Source organism: Semicossyphus pulcher, unplaced genomic scaffold (assembly GCF_022749685.1).
Source record: "Semicossyphus pulcher isolate SPU_LCO1_2020_fin unplaced genomic scaffold, fSemPul1.0.p SCAF_28, whole genome shotgun sequence".
NCBI classification, from domain to species: Eukaryota; Metazoa; Chordata; class Actinopteri; order Labriformes; family Labridae; genus Semicossyphus; species Semicossyphus pulcher.
The window spans coordinates 4,078,911-4,095,527 of NW_027211702.1; the positions used below are offsets into that span (position 1 = coordinate 4,078,911).

Consider the following 16,617-nt stretch of genomic DNA (forward strand, 5'->3'; position numbering starts at 1 on the left):
AGAGGTACCTTATTGATGCCAAACTGGGACATTGTGGCGTTACAGCAGCAGGTTATCACAGCGACTACAGCACAGAAGAAGAATAAACACAGTAAAAATAACAGTAACACTACAAGAAATAATATATATATACAGGAATTCTAACAGCAATAATAGATAATAACCTCAACTATATAAGTCTAAAATATAAACTAACACATATCTAAATATAAACATATATATTATAAATATGGATGATGCACAAAAAAAGAGTTAACTGTTTACATATGAAACATTTAGAGAAGGACTAAGAGAGAAAGAGTTAGCTGCTTCATCAGGATAAACTGTAGGCATCTCTTAGTCTCACTTTTTCACTCAGAAAATTAAAACTATAAATGTGTTGTTTTAAAGAATATAAAAACACATGGTTTTTGTATGTTTTTTCCCGGGAGTTGAAAGATGCATGTTTTTGTGAAAAAGTGTCGTCCTGTTATCTCATGTGGGAACGTCCAGATGTTTAACATGATAAAAATAAACTCACTAATATAGCAACTAAATAGAGATCAATACTGAGTGGCTGCTGTGACTGTAACAGGTTTGTATCAGAGTTAAAGCACATGATAATGAATCGACACAGAGCTTCGCTCAATAGATAAACTTCAAGTTCTGTTAAAACAAGTTGTGATATCAGCCAGTAGAAGTTTAGCTGATTTAAAAAAAGCCGGAGCACGTTGCTCAGACAGCCTTCGTGTTCCCCGAATGGTGGTTGTATAAAGAGACAGGTTTGTGTCCTGCACAGGGTTTATTCTACAAGAACAGCTTGTTTCAGGCTGTGAAAGATGGTGGTGATACTGAAGAGGTAAACACGTCCTTTCTGGTGCTTTAAGGCCAGTGATTTTTATTTCAGTCGTGAGACTAAAATGTAATTTTGTTTAAGTCAATCTTTAGTCAACGAAACCAAAAACACTTATGATCCTGGTTTTTCTTTGTTCGTGTCTAATTCCGGTCATGCATTCTACATTTTCAGCAAAGCAGTTTGAAGCCACAGCTTTTCCATCTTTGTTACCACGTTACCATGGTTACTGCATCTACCTGTGCTCTTCACTGCACAGCGATTGATTATTCAGACGCTGTTTCACAAAGGAGACACCTTGGAGGGTGCTGGAAAATATTTTAGGGATCATTAAGGTCCCTGTTCCCTTAACAAACCGAGAGAGCATGTAAACCGAGTTACAGCTGCTGTTTTTATCTTTGCAGGGACGAAAAACCAAACGGAGCGGAGAAAATATCACAATGTGGAGATATTTTTTAATTTTATATGCCTCTGATTATTCTTTATTCTACTAAAATTAGTGTTATTTTGTTTAAATACTTGACTCTTCTTGCAAAGCCTGCAGGGCAGTAATGCTTTCTACAGATCACATGATTAACAATGAGACTATTAATACAAAGCAGAATTTAAAGATGTTTCTCGACAGAACTCAAATGAATCAAACAGCTGTGGTCGCAGCAGATATTGCACTTAAGAAAAATAACTGTCCATTTACTCCTCAGTGCTAAACAGAAATATTAAACTGTCTTCTCCTCTGCAGAGCCGAGCGTGATTACAGTGTGTTCCGAGCTGCTAATGGAAGAGGACTGAGAGGCTGTAATATCGTGTCACTACATAAACACTCTGTGGCACTTTGATAGCGCTGCTTTATTACAGATCGCTCCATAAAGAACAGAAAAAAATAACAATCTGCAGCTTGTGTGTGATGCATTCTTCACATACACATCTCAGTCCTCCATGTGTGTGTCAGTGGACTCATAAGGCCATGAGACGCATTAGGATGCACCGCTGTGTGTCGTGCTGCAGCCCCACTGACCCTAATTTATAATGACTCCATTGTCTTGGGGAACACAGACGTACATCAGGCCTAAATGAAGTAGGACAGGCACTTTAGCTGCGGAGATGAGGTGATTATAGCTCGTGGATTAGTCTGGCCGAGGTGGCTGATCAGTCTGACGTGCACGCAGACACACATGCACATATGCACAAACGATACACACACACACACACACACACACAGAAAAACACTCAGATCTTCAGTTTTCTGCATTTACAGGACACAAACATGCACACACGCACACACGATGACCTCGCTAAGACACCCAAACAAACCCAGTGTGAGGTGGATTTACTGTAAACAAAGCTCACAGGAAGCTGCTCACCACTCTGCACACTGTGGCTTCAGTCTGCTCACCAGTGATTTTCACATTCATGTGTTACAGCAGGTGTGTGTAAGTGTGTAACACATGTTTTTAAGGTGGGTTCAGGTACAGAGAGGGGCTTCAGAAAGATTAGCAGTAAAACCAGTGATTTTTATTTCACTGTAATTCAATTTTCAGGCAAATGCTCATTAGGTTCATTGGTGACTCTAAAGTAAACACTTTACACTCACTAACACCCGGCTTTTTTTCTTAATGGTAAAGGTTGGCTTTGATGGGAACATAAAACCTGTGTCGTCACTCTAATCTCCGCCCCCTTTCCGGCACAATGTTATGCTCCGTCGGTTACTTCTGCGACTCATTGTTATCTCAGTTACAAATTCTGCCCATCTCCGTCCGAGCAGCGCTCGAACATCGTTCCAAATTTGCCGGCGCTGAGTTTGATAAACAGGCTGAATGAGTAATAGATACAATAAACCCCTAACCACCGTAACATCTCCACTGCTTACTAACCCTGTCTCTGGCGCGTTGGTGACGTCAGACGGTGACGCAGCAGAAAAGATACAGGAGTATACTCCACTGGCAATGGTACAAGAGACAATTGGAATTCATAAGTGGGTTATGGTTAGCCACATCAACACGCTAAATTTTAGGTGTGAAAAAGGTAAAAATTGCCCATAGGTGTTAATGTGAGCATGAAAGGTTGTCTGTCTCTATGTGTCCGCCCTGTGATTGACAGCTGGGACAGGCTTTTTCTTGCATCCACATTTAAAACATATTCAGCAGTTGTCACACACTGAACGCTCAAACCAACGGTCATGACTACAAGTGGGGCACAGCAACATACTGAGCTAACAGAGGAGATGCGTTGGGCTGAGATCATCCTTGATACCGCAAGTTTACAACATGCAGGAAAAATTGACTTGTGATTTGTTAAAGCTCCTGTGAGGAGTTTTTCACTGGTTATGAAACAGACTGAAATTATTTCTGATGACTCTTTATGACCTACGAAAGCAAACCAGACCATCAGCGACAAGACTGATTATTTCTATAGGGTTATTTTGAATGCCTGAACTTGCTGACGGGGGGGGTAGGCGTCAGATGAAGCGATTAACTTTCCAGGGAAAACCTTTAAAGTGAGTGATACATATGACTGTTCAAGAAAGCAGGATGAGATGTTTTGTTAAAAACCACCACTTAAGCATGTACAGGACGAAGAGCAAAGAGATAAGAGGTATGGCTTTGTCCACAGCGGGCGCCAAAATCAACACAAACCAAAGGTGAGGAACCTTTGGTTTGTGTTGATTTTGGCACAGGTGCTTTAATAACCATATTTCTGATAGACGCAAACCTGCTGAAGTAACCGTGTTCTGTGGCTGCAGGGTTGACCACATGGTCACACAGTCACAGGCAATAAAGTGATGAATATATAAAGTATTTCATAAAAGCAAAAAAAAATTATCAAAAAGCGTCATATATTCATGCCAAAAGTCTAGTATCTAGTAATGTATTATATACATTTTGTGAAGCTTTTGATGTAATGTGCATATAAAGTGATGCCTTTGATGTGAAACACTGCATAAAAAACGCATTTAAAATTATATAAATCAGGCGTTTGATATTATGTAAGCATCTGATGTGAAATATTCACAGCATCTGAATTAATACATGTAAAGCATTCGATGTGATATCAACAGAAAGCTCTTTCTATTTCACAGCATCCTGCAGGTGATCACCTCCGAGCTATGATTAAATAAAAAAATCATCATTTGCAGTAATTCTACCCAAACATGTATCTGTTGATTCAACAGAAGCTTTTCCCTTTTTGCAATGAGAAGTCAATAATCTTGAGATAAGTGTACGCAGTGTGTCATCAGGGGGTTAACAGACGGAGGAACTCTGAACCAGGCGAGATGAGTTCAGCTGCCTGATAAGGTGGTATAAATCAGAGTGTTTGTGAACAGAAGCCACAGTTTGACTGCTCGGTGTTTCTGTGAAGTTTACAATCCTGCTGCCGAGCCCAGCGGCCCTCAGAACAGATCCCTCTGCGGCTCTGTTGTTATGAGGAGGATTAGTTCAACCAGCAGGCTGAAGTCTGTCTGCTCTCACTCACTGATGAACAGTCCTCAAACTGCACCTGGAGATGTTTGTGTAGTCTGAATACTTTGAATAATTCCCTCAAACAGAGAAGCAGTTAAATGTTCTTTAATGAGCGCTGTGTTTGTTTCCTGTAAAAGACAGACTCCTCAAAGTGTGTTACCCACGACCACCACTACGTGGCGCACTGAGTCATGAACACAGTAAATCAGAGCACCCTGTCGATCTGCAGCTGAATGTGTGTGGGGCAAATGTGCTCCTGAATATATAATGTTACATATACGTTACAGTTTTCAGAATATATACAAATATGAAAGGGTTCATTACTGGAAATGGAAGCTGTGTTGCTTTTGTGCTGATAATAAAATCAGTGGCTTTTCATTAATTGAAAAAGGGAAACTTTTTTCCCCCAAAACAAGTGAAAAATCCAGCAGTTACCACACTTTTACTGGTTTCAGCGCAGATTTACAGTTAAAGTCTGCAAAGAGCACTTGTTTTACTGACAGAATAATTATTGTCAGTTAATTCATACAATTAGTTAATTTGATTTTAAAGAGTTTCAATAAAAAGCATATTTATTGCTTTTTTACTGGACAAATGTTCAAAAGTAAAACTGTGACAGGATGAGATCATTGCTGCTAAGTGAAAATAAAGTTTCAGCCGTGAAAGGAGCCTGTTGTGCAGCTCCATTCTGAACCGATCTGGGATCTGTCTGCCGGGCCTGGGAAGCTCAGATACCCCCCATGAGGGAGGGACGTTGTTTTTGTAAGCGAAACGCCCGTCATTCAAAATCCGAAGCCAATGAGACTGAGAGCAACCGTGAAACTGTACACTGCAAGAAATGTGCGCAGCGCTGCAGCGTCTGCACTCAAAGTGCCTCATGAATGAACTTGAACTGGTGTAATAAAAGCACTTTTCCGATAAGCCTCACCAGTTTTCAAAGGATTTTCTGCAACCTGTGAAAACGTGACGCATCACAAAGTAGAGAGAAATCAGAGCTGTTGGATAAATTTGGAGAAAACCTAATTTAATTTGAAAACATAATTCCCAGAAGATTCAACAGCCTAAACGCTTCAGTTGCAAAGACGCACATTTTTTGCAGTGTGCTCCGGCTGGCACAGTAGGAGGGAGGAAGGGAGAGAGAGGGAATGGGGGGGGGGTTGGTGGAGGAGGGGGGTTGGTCCGGGAGAGCATGGCCGCAGGAGCCACAGCGCTGCTGACTTGGTTTGGTTCCTGCACGTTGATAACAGCGCACTTCAGGGGACATTTAACCCGGAGATTGTGTGTGTTTACGCGCGGCGGAGAGCTCTGATTTACTGCGTGTGTCGTTGTTCGGAAGGGCAGAGGTGCTCGGGCTGCTGCGGGTTCAGCCGGAGCTGAAACTGCTGGTTTGAGTCTTCTTCTTTCTTGGCTTCTCGGTGAATCTTAGCGAACAGGAGCAGAGATCCAGAGCCGGAGAGGGCGACGGTTCAAGGACTGCGTTCTGCTTTGTTTACACTTTGCATTGTGGAACATTTATTCTCTGTTTATATTTTCAACTGCATACGCAACGTTGCCTCCTCTCTGGGAAATTCAATGCGAGTTGGAGAAACTGTTCGCTGCGCAGAGTTGAGCCGGAGGAAGAGAGTTCGTGGATCAGGCTGAAATATTGTGGATTTTCACCGCCTGTTCCATTCTTGAAGAACAACTGTTAATTCAAGAGAGTCAGGAGTGATCGTTTTGTGCAAAGTCATTGATCAGACTGAGAAAACGCAGACTGAACAAAAACAGCTGTTTTTGAAGAAGGCATTAAAGCTTTAATTTGGTTCGAAAACCAAGGAGGAAGCTTCATCTGTGCGGGAATTAAACGCGTAAAGTGTCAACACTTCACCCACACATCCATCAGAGTGTTTAAACCTGAACCAGAGGAGGGACCCTAATCGATTTGGCTTCAGCGGAGTTCCACAGCAAATATGCCGCAGGTGGAAATGATCCTCTTCCTCATCCTCATCATTGGGATGTGTGTGTTCGGCCAGGACCCGGCTTCCAAGGTGGTGTCCGACCGCTACGCCGTCTACTGGAACCGGACCAACCCCAAGTAAGTACCCGACCCGACCGCTTCTCCGCTCTCTTGCAGGGGCGCACCGGCACACAGGGGCTCCCTTCACCCTTGACGTTGCCCGGTTGTCGCTGCATAACAACCGTTATATAGATGTGTAAATGTCGAGTGGCTGGTTGTAGGCTTCTCTCTGAACACTCTGTGCACCATTTCAAGCAAAACGTACTCACTTGAGTAAGCAAAACGTTACTATAAATATTTAAAAGACCAACATGTCTTTTAATCATTTTGTAACTGAGAGAATTAAAGTGTAACATCTGCTTTAAATCCAGTAAGAACTCTTCTTCGGCGCACACAAGGTTGTTAAATGGTATGTTTTATATTTTCAGGTTCACTTTTGACTTAAACCTTCACTTTAGTGATTGATTATTGTGATGATTACAGGTTAATAATTCTCCATATCAAACCATCTCTGTAATAAACCCTGCACCATAAATCACTGCTGACAGAGGAACAACATGGCATATTTTCCACACATCCTGACCGCTATTACGCACCATTACGCGCCATTACGCATTAATGTTCGCTGTTGCTCCGCGTTCAGGGCGAAAATGAAATACATGAGGAGTGTAAGAAGCGCTGGGAGAAATGTGTTCTGCTGAGCGGCTGCGTTTGAATAATGCTGAGTCGCTTCCAGTCTGCTGCTGTCGATTAGGATTGACAGAATTGATTTTTTGCCAAATGAAGATTCATCCTCGGAGACTTTGCAGATATTCTGGTCAATTTGGAGTTGAAGTGGTTTATTTTTAGTCTCACAGTGTCGCTGCTTTGCCTAGAAAGTACAGATTAAGTGTATTTGTGGGTGTTGGATGATCATAAAATTACTGTTTAAACCTTGAGCGTTGCAACTGTGTGCGGAAGGCTTGTTATATGAGCAAAGATAATTCCAGATTGATTAGTGAAGAGACGTTTCTTCTTCCAACCCTCTCCTGTGTTAGTCAGGGCATCTCTGGTGACTCGCTGCCTCTCTCTTGGCACTCGAGTACATCGTGACATAGTGTTTCACTCTGTTTCAGAGGGACTAGAAAACTCTCTCGGCTAAAGTTTCAGAGCAAAAAAGAAATTCACATCAAAATGTTCTCTGTGACAAGCAAGAAACTGGTTTGTTGGTCTTCAGAGGAGTCGACCTGACAGGATGTTAATCATACAAATGCAAATGTGTTGTTGACATCAAAGGCTGACAGAGTTCCTGCCCGGCTAACGGACAGATATCTGTGTCTGATAACAGCTTTCTGTCCTGCTCACAGGCTGCAGGTCATTTTTTTCTCCCTTGTTGGCCTTAAAACTGTTCCCACTTCCCAAGTCTGGTTTCTTGGTTGCCATGCTCCCCATTCCCCACCCCACTCCGCCCATTCTGCCCCCCTCCCGGCCCACGCTGAGGCAGACAATAAGGGGGTACACAGGGGTATTTCAGCTGCGGCCAAGGCCCAGCGTGGTGCCCGGTCTTGTGAGAGATCCACACATGCTGAGGTCACACACTCGGTAGTCACCAGGCGAGTTGCGGGTTAAGCAGCGCACAGGGGACCGTTGTCAGGGTCAAAACCGGGGCAGCACCGCCGGCCATGGGGCCCGGTGACGGCCCCGGCACAGGCACCCCGCCTGGGCTTTGTCTCTGCAGAATGGAGGCTAAATAAATGAGTAACTCTAAATGACTGTCTCCTTTTCTCATTCATGACTTTAATCTAAACCTGACCCCGGCTGTAGAATGTAAGAGAGGGCCGTGCTTGAAGCCTGGGGGCCTCATGACCCTCAGCAGAACCTAACAGTATTCCATACAAGCTTTCGGGCCCCGGATCCCTGCTGTTTAATGTAACCATACTCAGTATTGGAGCCCTGGGAACCTGCTGCGGTACAGTCCCAACTTCCAGATGAGTTTCGTCCCCCCCTCCTCTGCCTTCTCTGCTGCATATTTGACCAAAGTGGGAGAAATGGCATCCGGAGCAGCAGTCCATACTCAGCCATTCATGAAATCCCCTACAGGAGCTCTGGAATTGAAAAGGGAAGTGAGTCGTGAAAAATGGAAATGCAATGACATTTTCATGTTTGTCTATTGTTTGAAATGGGGCTGAAAGACAGAAACCTTCTTGTTATTTAGATAAACGTGTGTCCGTGTTTGCTGTGCTTTCATCTCACAGAAACATCCTCCTGCGCTCATTCTGATTCTTGCTGCTGATTAGACTCAGACGAGCGGGGCTGTGAGCGCTGAGGAGGGATTTACAGCCCTCAGGAAGGTTCAGTTTCGCCTGGAGTTTGAAAAGCTTCCACAGTGACAGCGAGTAGCTTTACTCACTCGTATAAGCTACTTAATGAAATTAAATGAAACTCCGGTATCAGGGATCCCTGTAAGAAAGAAACTGCTGAGATACATTTGATGTAATGACTTTGGAAGTAGTTTTTTGTGCCAGATCCCCCAAATAGAACCAGAAAGGCTTCAGATAATTGTGCCTGCAGAGGCTGCAGTAAAATCTTTTCCATTGTTCTAGAGTCAGTCCATTAGTCTGAGGATGTTATGTGTGTAAGCTGTGCACGTCTTTCCAAATTGCATGGAGGTTTGGACAGTCAGGAAATGCTCTTCTCTTTATTAAAAAAGTTTTATTTTCACAAAAATCTGTAAAGAGCGTGGGGATAAACACGGTTGAGTCTCCTGTTCGTTTGGACTTTGTGTGCTTTTGGATATCTTCATAGAGGAATACGGGAGAGTAACGTGTGGAGGCCGTGCTACAACTGTACTGCCTGGTGGTTTTAACAAGGTCATGTTAGCGGTATTCTAAGTTTATAACTCGGTTGGTTCCACTTTACTACGAGACATACTTTCTGAAGTCTTTATAGGTAACTAATGGATTTAATGCAAATAAACAATTAATTACTGTTTAAAGATGTGAAAAGACAGTTTTGCAACAAAGTAGTCCCTTTTAATGATAAGCTTCAGCTGCTAAATTCTGAACAGATCTGAGGAGCATGAAGATTAAAACCACATTAATTAAAAACATTTTAATCTGCAGATGTGAGAAACTTTTATTATTGACCCACTGACACACTTATTTTAACCTTGATGACTTTTTACAAAGTGAGAAAGTTGTTTTCAATAATTAAACATATAGAATATGTTGGATATGGAATTGACCAGAAAACTGTATTTGTAATATGAATGTAGTTGTAGACACCGTGTGGTTTCAGATATTGTGATTAAAGACGTATGTTGTTTAACTTTAAGTATTGCACATCGAAAAAGCCTTATTAGCTGAGTAAGGAAGGTAGGAAGTTGTAACTATGCTTGCAGGAGTATACAGGTACTGGTATTGAAATATGCCATGTAAAAGTTATTAAATAATCTTACCGTATCAGAACATCATGATTTGTGAAATTCAATATTTGTGGAAAAAAAGCCTTGATTCCATCCCTTTAGGGGTCACTGTAGCTGATAATAATAATAATTGTGTAGTAAGTTGTACCTTTATACCATGAAACCTGTGATATTTCCTGAGACGGTTATCGTACCGTGAAAATCTCACAGCGTAGCAGCCTTAGCTGAAACAAATGGCTAATAAATAATTCTTAAGCACCCTGTAAACCAAAGGCTGATGCCTGATCTGTAAAGCATTAGTAACTGATTATAGTCAACATTATAAAACATTAGATAAAGCTTTTATAAAGTAGGCCTTGAAAGAAAGTCGTGTAATTTGTTAGATTAAAATTATCCAAACATTTAACTTTATTCTGTGATAAAGTGTTTTTTATTCGCACACGTATGAAGTGCCAGTTCCCGCTCCTGAAGCCTGTATTCAGTTTGTCTGAAGAGAAAGTGGCACTCGGACAGAAACATCAGCCAAAGAGCAGAAAGCAAAACTCAGGATATAAAAACTGAAGCGTTTGGTTGTGGAAAAAGCTCATGTAAGAAAAATGAGCCACAGATGTTCCTTGTCAGCTTCGCCGTCTGTGTCGGTAACCAAATGATGGAATAAAGCGTACGAGTGGGGTACTTACTGCTGCTCTGACAAGGAGCTATTAGTGAATTCCCTGCTCACCAGCTATTTAGCTGCTTCATTAAAACCCACCCGGGTCCATATGGTCCGCAGGCGGGCGCTGCCGTGGCCCAAGGTGTTTATTTGTTGCTGATAGGTGGGATCAACGGAGAATCAGGGACGGGTTCCGACCCTAATCTCCCGAGCTGTTTGTGTCTCGGACGCCATGGAAACTGATACCTCTCGTCATCAAAGAAGCTCATTGGGTGGGACTAACGACCTGACAGCTGGGGAGAGGGATTCCAGCATTCAGGGAGAGCTCTGTCACCCCGGGGGTTTCCTTTAATCCCTGATAATGCCCCGCCAAAGCTTTCCCCAGCAGATGCAACATATTTCTCCATAAGACAATCAAAGAATCTTTTCATTGGCCTGTGTTCATGTTTGACATACGTGTGGTTGTTGACTTTGAAAGAACTCTTTGATGAGCTAAATTTTATTTTCCCTTTCTGTTTCTGAGCATATGTGACTGGTTTTGGTTGAAACTGGAGAAAGCTCCTCGACATGACACTTTCAGTGCCCACATTTCTTCTCATAGCAGAATGACCTCCACTATTTGCTTTTCTTTACACTGCTCTCTTTTTAATCTCCACTTAAAGAAACAATACTCCATTTTTCACTTGGTGGCGAGCTGATGTTGTGATAGTTTCCCAGTGGTATTGTGAGTTGCCCAGTTTGCATTGTTCCCTGTGTTTACCCTCGCTTTCCCCTCTCAGCCTTTCCCGGCTCCCTGCCGCTCGGTTCCGCTTGGATTAAAAACGGACACAAAAAGGCAACCACGTCCAAATATTGACTGGGTCTCAGGACCACAGCCCCTCTCCCAGCGCCGGCACAGAGCGCCTCAAAGGCCGCTATTGTTTAGCTCGTACTCAGCGGCCCATGGCCGGGTTTGAGCTGTGCAGAGAGACAGAATTAGGGGAGGAGGAGACGGGAGAGGGAGACGTGGTTTTGGGGAGTATGCATATGTTATCTGAGGTGGGGCAGGGGGATTATAACAGGCGGGACAGCACAGTTGTGGGGGTGGTTGGAAACTTCCGCAATAGAGGCCAGAGGCTACGGCAGAGGAACAGTGTCCAGGCCGCTGAGTCCCAGGGTGGGGTCAGAGCTGGTGTTTCCACCCTGAGGAAGTGTCAATCTCAAAAGGCATCAAAGAGAGCTGAGTGAATGTGATTTCCTGCAGGGAGGGTTCAGAAACTATCAATAAAGTGAGGATGAGAGGCTTCTTATCTGAGGTTTACCTTTCATTTTATTACAAAGTGCAGGAGCATTAAGCCTCCTTACAGCACTCCGGTCTCTCAGAGCATGAAATGAAAGAGCAGCACTTCACAGATAGGATATCTGCTTTATTCACTTTCTCATATCGTGTTCAGTGTCCTACCACTCGTCTGCGTTAATCACCTGAACCTTACAGAATGGACTTAATCAGACTGAACCTTCAGGTCACTTCAGCTGTGAGTTTCATAAAATAAGATTTCTGTGGAAAGGGAACAGTTGTCCTGCGGAGACGCCCGTCAGTCCTCGTGCTCTCTACGACCCTTCCTGCAGAGAGTAGCGCCCCCCCCGCCCTCCCTTTACGCTGCGACTAATAAGGAGAGGCCCTCAGGCTGCCAGGGCGTGATTGACAGGAAGTGGTGACAAGGGGTTACTAATAAGTGTGGCAGGTTTATTGGTTTACGGCAAGATTCCTCTCAAGAGCTGATGCAGCAAAAGCAAGGTTACAACACCCTGATTTGCAAGTGTTCTTTTCTTTTGCTAATTTTACTTCTTCTCACAAAATGTATCTGTTACAGTATTTTATTGGACATTTTTGAGCCCCCATATTCTTCTTTCCCTTAACTAAGTGCAAAGAGGTCAGTGAAGCATGAAAACCTAAAACAGATTTCATTAAGTCTCCTTGTTTAACGATTTTTCTTGAAGGTAGCGTCAGCAGCTTGAGAATGGTTTATCTCTGCATAAGAATCCTGAAAAATTGGCAACTAGAAGTGAAAAAAAAACTGATCCTTTCACCAAGTTTGAGGATGCAAATCAGCTTATAAGATATTTCTAGAAGTGAGTCTCTCACTAGAATCAAAAAAGGACAACTGTTTCAAGATATTTTTAGAACTGAGCACCATCACCTTGAGAACAATGAAAGACAAAGAAAAAAAAATGTTAATGAAAATGATGATATTAAATGTTCGTCAACAATATTTTTCCATGACGAAGACGAGATGTTGACGAGCTAAAAATACATAGTTTGTAATTAAAACTCTGACGATGCATAAGCTATGTTTTCTTGCGTTAACTGAAATGTTAGTGGTGGGCTGTCGGACGTTTAAAATCCCTGATATTTTCCCCACGGTGCGTCTAATCCCTCAGTCAAATTACAAGCGATGCATTCCTGTAACTGGTTGAATTTGTTAACGGACGTGCAGATCCCCCTGAAACCGAAATAAGAAGCAATGGTGAACATATAAAAAGTGTTAACGGTAAAAACCAACACTGCTGCTGCAGAAAGGCAAGAGAGGAACGTGCAGTATGTGCTACTGTAACTGCACAGCTTCGTTCTGTGGCTTTACATGCGTAACGTTACGTTCCAGAAGTTTCCATAAACGTATCCTCAGCCAAGGCTCTATATTACCCGTTAACGAATGGACGGCGCTTTACGGCAGAGTGAACCTGTATGTGCTGACTTTTAATTGACTAAAACTATGAAGGGTAAAAATGACTACAATGTGACTAAAACGAATAAACGTTTTCGTCTGAAGACTGAATCTAAAATAGCAGACAAAATGAACACTGCAGTGATGGAAGATTACTTCGAGACTCCTGTAAGATGTTAACGGCTCGTTTCTAGAGCCGATTGTCAGTTTCTTTAAGCAGTTTGCTTTATTCGTTCGTGAAACAAGCTGGCCATTAGTGCTGTCAAATTGGCCAAAAATTACGTTCAATTATTCTTTTTAAAAAAAACACAAAAAGGTTTGAACTATTCAAATATCTTTTTTTGCTCAGTATGTCGACATGAGGACATACCAATACAACGAGAGACAAACTTACTTGCAAAGATATATTTATTAGGCTTCATACAGCTCGCAAAATAAACAAAATAATAACGGTTGAGTGGACATTGAGCGCTCCGAGCGAGCTGTGCCGTGACAGGTATATTTATTTAAACATAAACATGCCTTTTAATAAAATCAACATCTACACCTGTTATGCTGCGGGTGAGAATCTCTCTCTCGGGCCGGGCTGGGATTTAAATTCTCTGCCATCATTACCACATGGCACACGGTTGCTGTTTTCGCTCGTATCAGCGAGACTAAAGTTAATTATTAACGTATCATAGTATAAAGCGACGTTATGATGCATTCAGCCTAACAAAGAGAGTGCGCGCGAGGACATACGAGCACGCGTGAGAACGCGCTAGGCAGCCGCGGTAGTGCAGAATTTTTTCACGACGAACATTCATTTTAATAACCGATGATCCGTTTTTTATTACAATTCAGTTATACAGTCGAAGTAAGAATTTCCGTTGACAGCCCTACTGGCAATGCAGCAGCACAATAGCTTCCAATAAAAATCCTCTTGATTAAGAAAATAATATCAGACTTAAAAATCTTGGGGCGTGGTTTAGCTCAGTTGGCAGAGCAGGCGCACAACGTACAGAGGCTACAGTCTGCGTTGCACTGATCGCAGGTTCGACTTTCGGTCTGCCGATGATATGGCGCATTTCGTCCCTCACTGTCTTCTCCCCACATTTCCTGTCTGTCTTCAGCCGTCCTATCAATGGAAGAAAAAGCCCAAAAAAATTATTAAAAAAAAAAAAAAAAAATCTTCTGTTTGATAATTTGACCCAGTTTCCAACATGGAACAACTTTTCAAGACTCCAGCTTTTAACTTGCTAAAATTGAGTGTTCATATCTTGAAGAAGACAGAATCAGGTCAATCTCAGCACGAGAGTACGTTCTGGAACCTTCTGGAACCTTCAAAAATGGTTTGAAGCCGTGTTACTATTTCAACCTGTTTCTAATTCAACAATAAACTTGTTTGAAGAATTTCTCCAGAATTGTTTTTATCTTGAAAGGGGAAGCAGGAGAGTAACAGTTAAAACAGTCTTTACTACGTGCTGATTTTCTTCACTAGTTCCAGAAAATGAAACTTCTCTGCCTCAAACGTTCATTGTGTCCAGATCAGATGCTGTGCTGGTTTGGCATCCTGTGTTTGATATGCGCGACAGTCAATGGATTAGCGGGGGACTCTTCAGGCCTAATCTCACAGTCTCACTCTGCTGCACAGAGGTTCACTTTTCTGCCGTTTTAATCTTAGCAGGCTTTTTGTGTGTGTGTATGCTGGTTAAATGTGAGTGGTGAAATGGCATCCCCTGTGTCTTTGTAGGCACCGGTGAGGGTATTAGCAAAGAGGCTCTAAGGGGCTTAAGAGGTCAGCCCTCCCTTTGTGTGGAGACACAAAACACTTCCTGTGGGACCCTTCACCCCTCTCTGTTCTTCCCTCAGAAAGCCAGGCCCTGCCTGACCATTCACATTAATCAGCCTTAGCTCCTAATGACCGCAGTAAAGCTCCTAAAAACTGCCTCAAAAAGGAGCTAAAGAGCCTCTAAGCTGCTAACAGAGCGGAGAGGCTGCTGCTGTTTGTAGGCCATCACACACTATCAAAGATAGCAAAGTGGCTCCTCTGAAGTCTCCTCCACACCAAAAAGTAATGAAACCTGAGTTCATAGTTTGTCGAGACTTTCAGCTAGAATCCATGAGATGTCTGCGAGTTAGAAAAGTGACTCTGCAGCTGCAGGAAGGCTGTGATTACAGGTCTGAATGTTTGCACTGCAAAAATCTGCACCATAACAAGATATTTTGGTCTATTATTGAAGTCGTACTTCTGTAAAATTTGATCCTGTTTCCAACTCAAATCAACCGTATTCTCAGCACTTTAGTGCAACTTGTGGCATTGCTCTATGCCGCTTTTTACTAGGAAATACAATATCAGAATTGAAACAACTTTTTTAGGGAAATGCATACAAAGAACTCGAAGTTGGTTGTTCGTTGCTTTCTGTTTACGACCACAAAAACAGAAATGAAAGCAACTCAAAAGAAGGAAAACAAGCAGAAATGTCAGGAGAGGAGTAGATTTGTATTGAAACTAGTTGAAATCGTGTTGCATGACTGATTTTTTCCACTGAACTTTGAGGAGTCGTGTGAATCTTGAATCTAGAACAACTTCTCACGAGAAAATTCAGAATCTGCTTAATCGATCTGGTCTGTGTTCACAAATTTGACAGTTTATTCATTGCTCTCAGTTTGCAAACACAAATATACATATCTGCAAGTTAAAACAAGGAATACAAGAAGTTGATTTGTTTAATAAACAGCAGACATAATGATTTGATCAGGAGATTTTTTGCAGTGTAAAGATACGTGAATGTGACTGTGGTTAATCGTTGCACTCATGATATGCAACTAAAAACAAGAACAGAAAGTAGACATTTCTTGACAAAGATAATTTATTTTGAAAATAATGTCATGTCTGGTATTTTTGTTATACCTGTGGATATTTTAGGGGTCATATTAAAGAAAAGGGCCCGATAAAATGGAGATTTTTTACAGTGTAGAGTAAATATAAAGGATGAGTTAATTCAACATGACGAAGAAGAGAATCAGCCGTATCAGCAGTGTTTTCTCTGCCCTGTTTGGTTCGTTTAGAAGTGAAGAAGTTTCTCATTGAGGTCATTAAGCCTCATTTAGGATGATCAGTTAGTTTTGTCTCGCTGGCAGTGATGCACGTTCTTCTGCTACGTGACGTTCCTGATGGGGAAGGCTTCGATGTCTCTTCTGGTTTATAACAAAAGGAGCTTATAAGAACACTGGCACACCGGTAGATTGAAATCATAGAGTATTATAGCTGAAATGTAAATTGGCTTGAAATATATTCTTGATAAAAAGCAAATGTGATCATTTTGACAGCGGGGGCCAAACACAGTAAATGTTTCTGGAAGTATATTTGGGTCAGTGCGGCTTTGGAGGGAGGCCTGAGAGAAGAAGTATGTGCACCTCCTCGTCAGGGCCGCGTTTCCTGATTCCAAACGGCTGCTGACTTCTCGCTTTTTGTGTTTCTTGGAAGAAATTAGGCAAAGCTGACGTGTGAGCGCATTATTTTTCCAGTCAAGGTTTGTGATTCATGTGTGATTCAGAGAGTGATGAGGCTCTGTGAGTGGCACGTACA

At 42.3% G+C, this 16,617-nt stretch overlaps 1 protein-coding gene across 1 annotated transcript in view; it reads left to right on the top strand.

Moving 5' to 3' along the window:
• The first annotated feature begins 5,622 nt into the window (after positions 1-5,622).
• LOC138605197 (ephrin-A5b-like) overlaps positions 5,623-16,617 on the top strand; it is an 83,513-nt gene continuing 72,518 nt past the window's right edge. Inside the window, exon 1 of the mRNA XM_069677315.1 lies at positions 5,623-6,364. Coding sequence (XP_069533416.1) covers positions 6,240-6,364 — 125 coding nt within the window. The 5' untranslated portion in view covers positions 5,623-6,239. The remainder of the gene's footprint in view (positions 6,365-16,617) is intronic.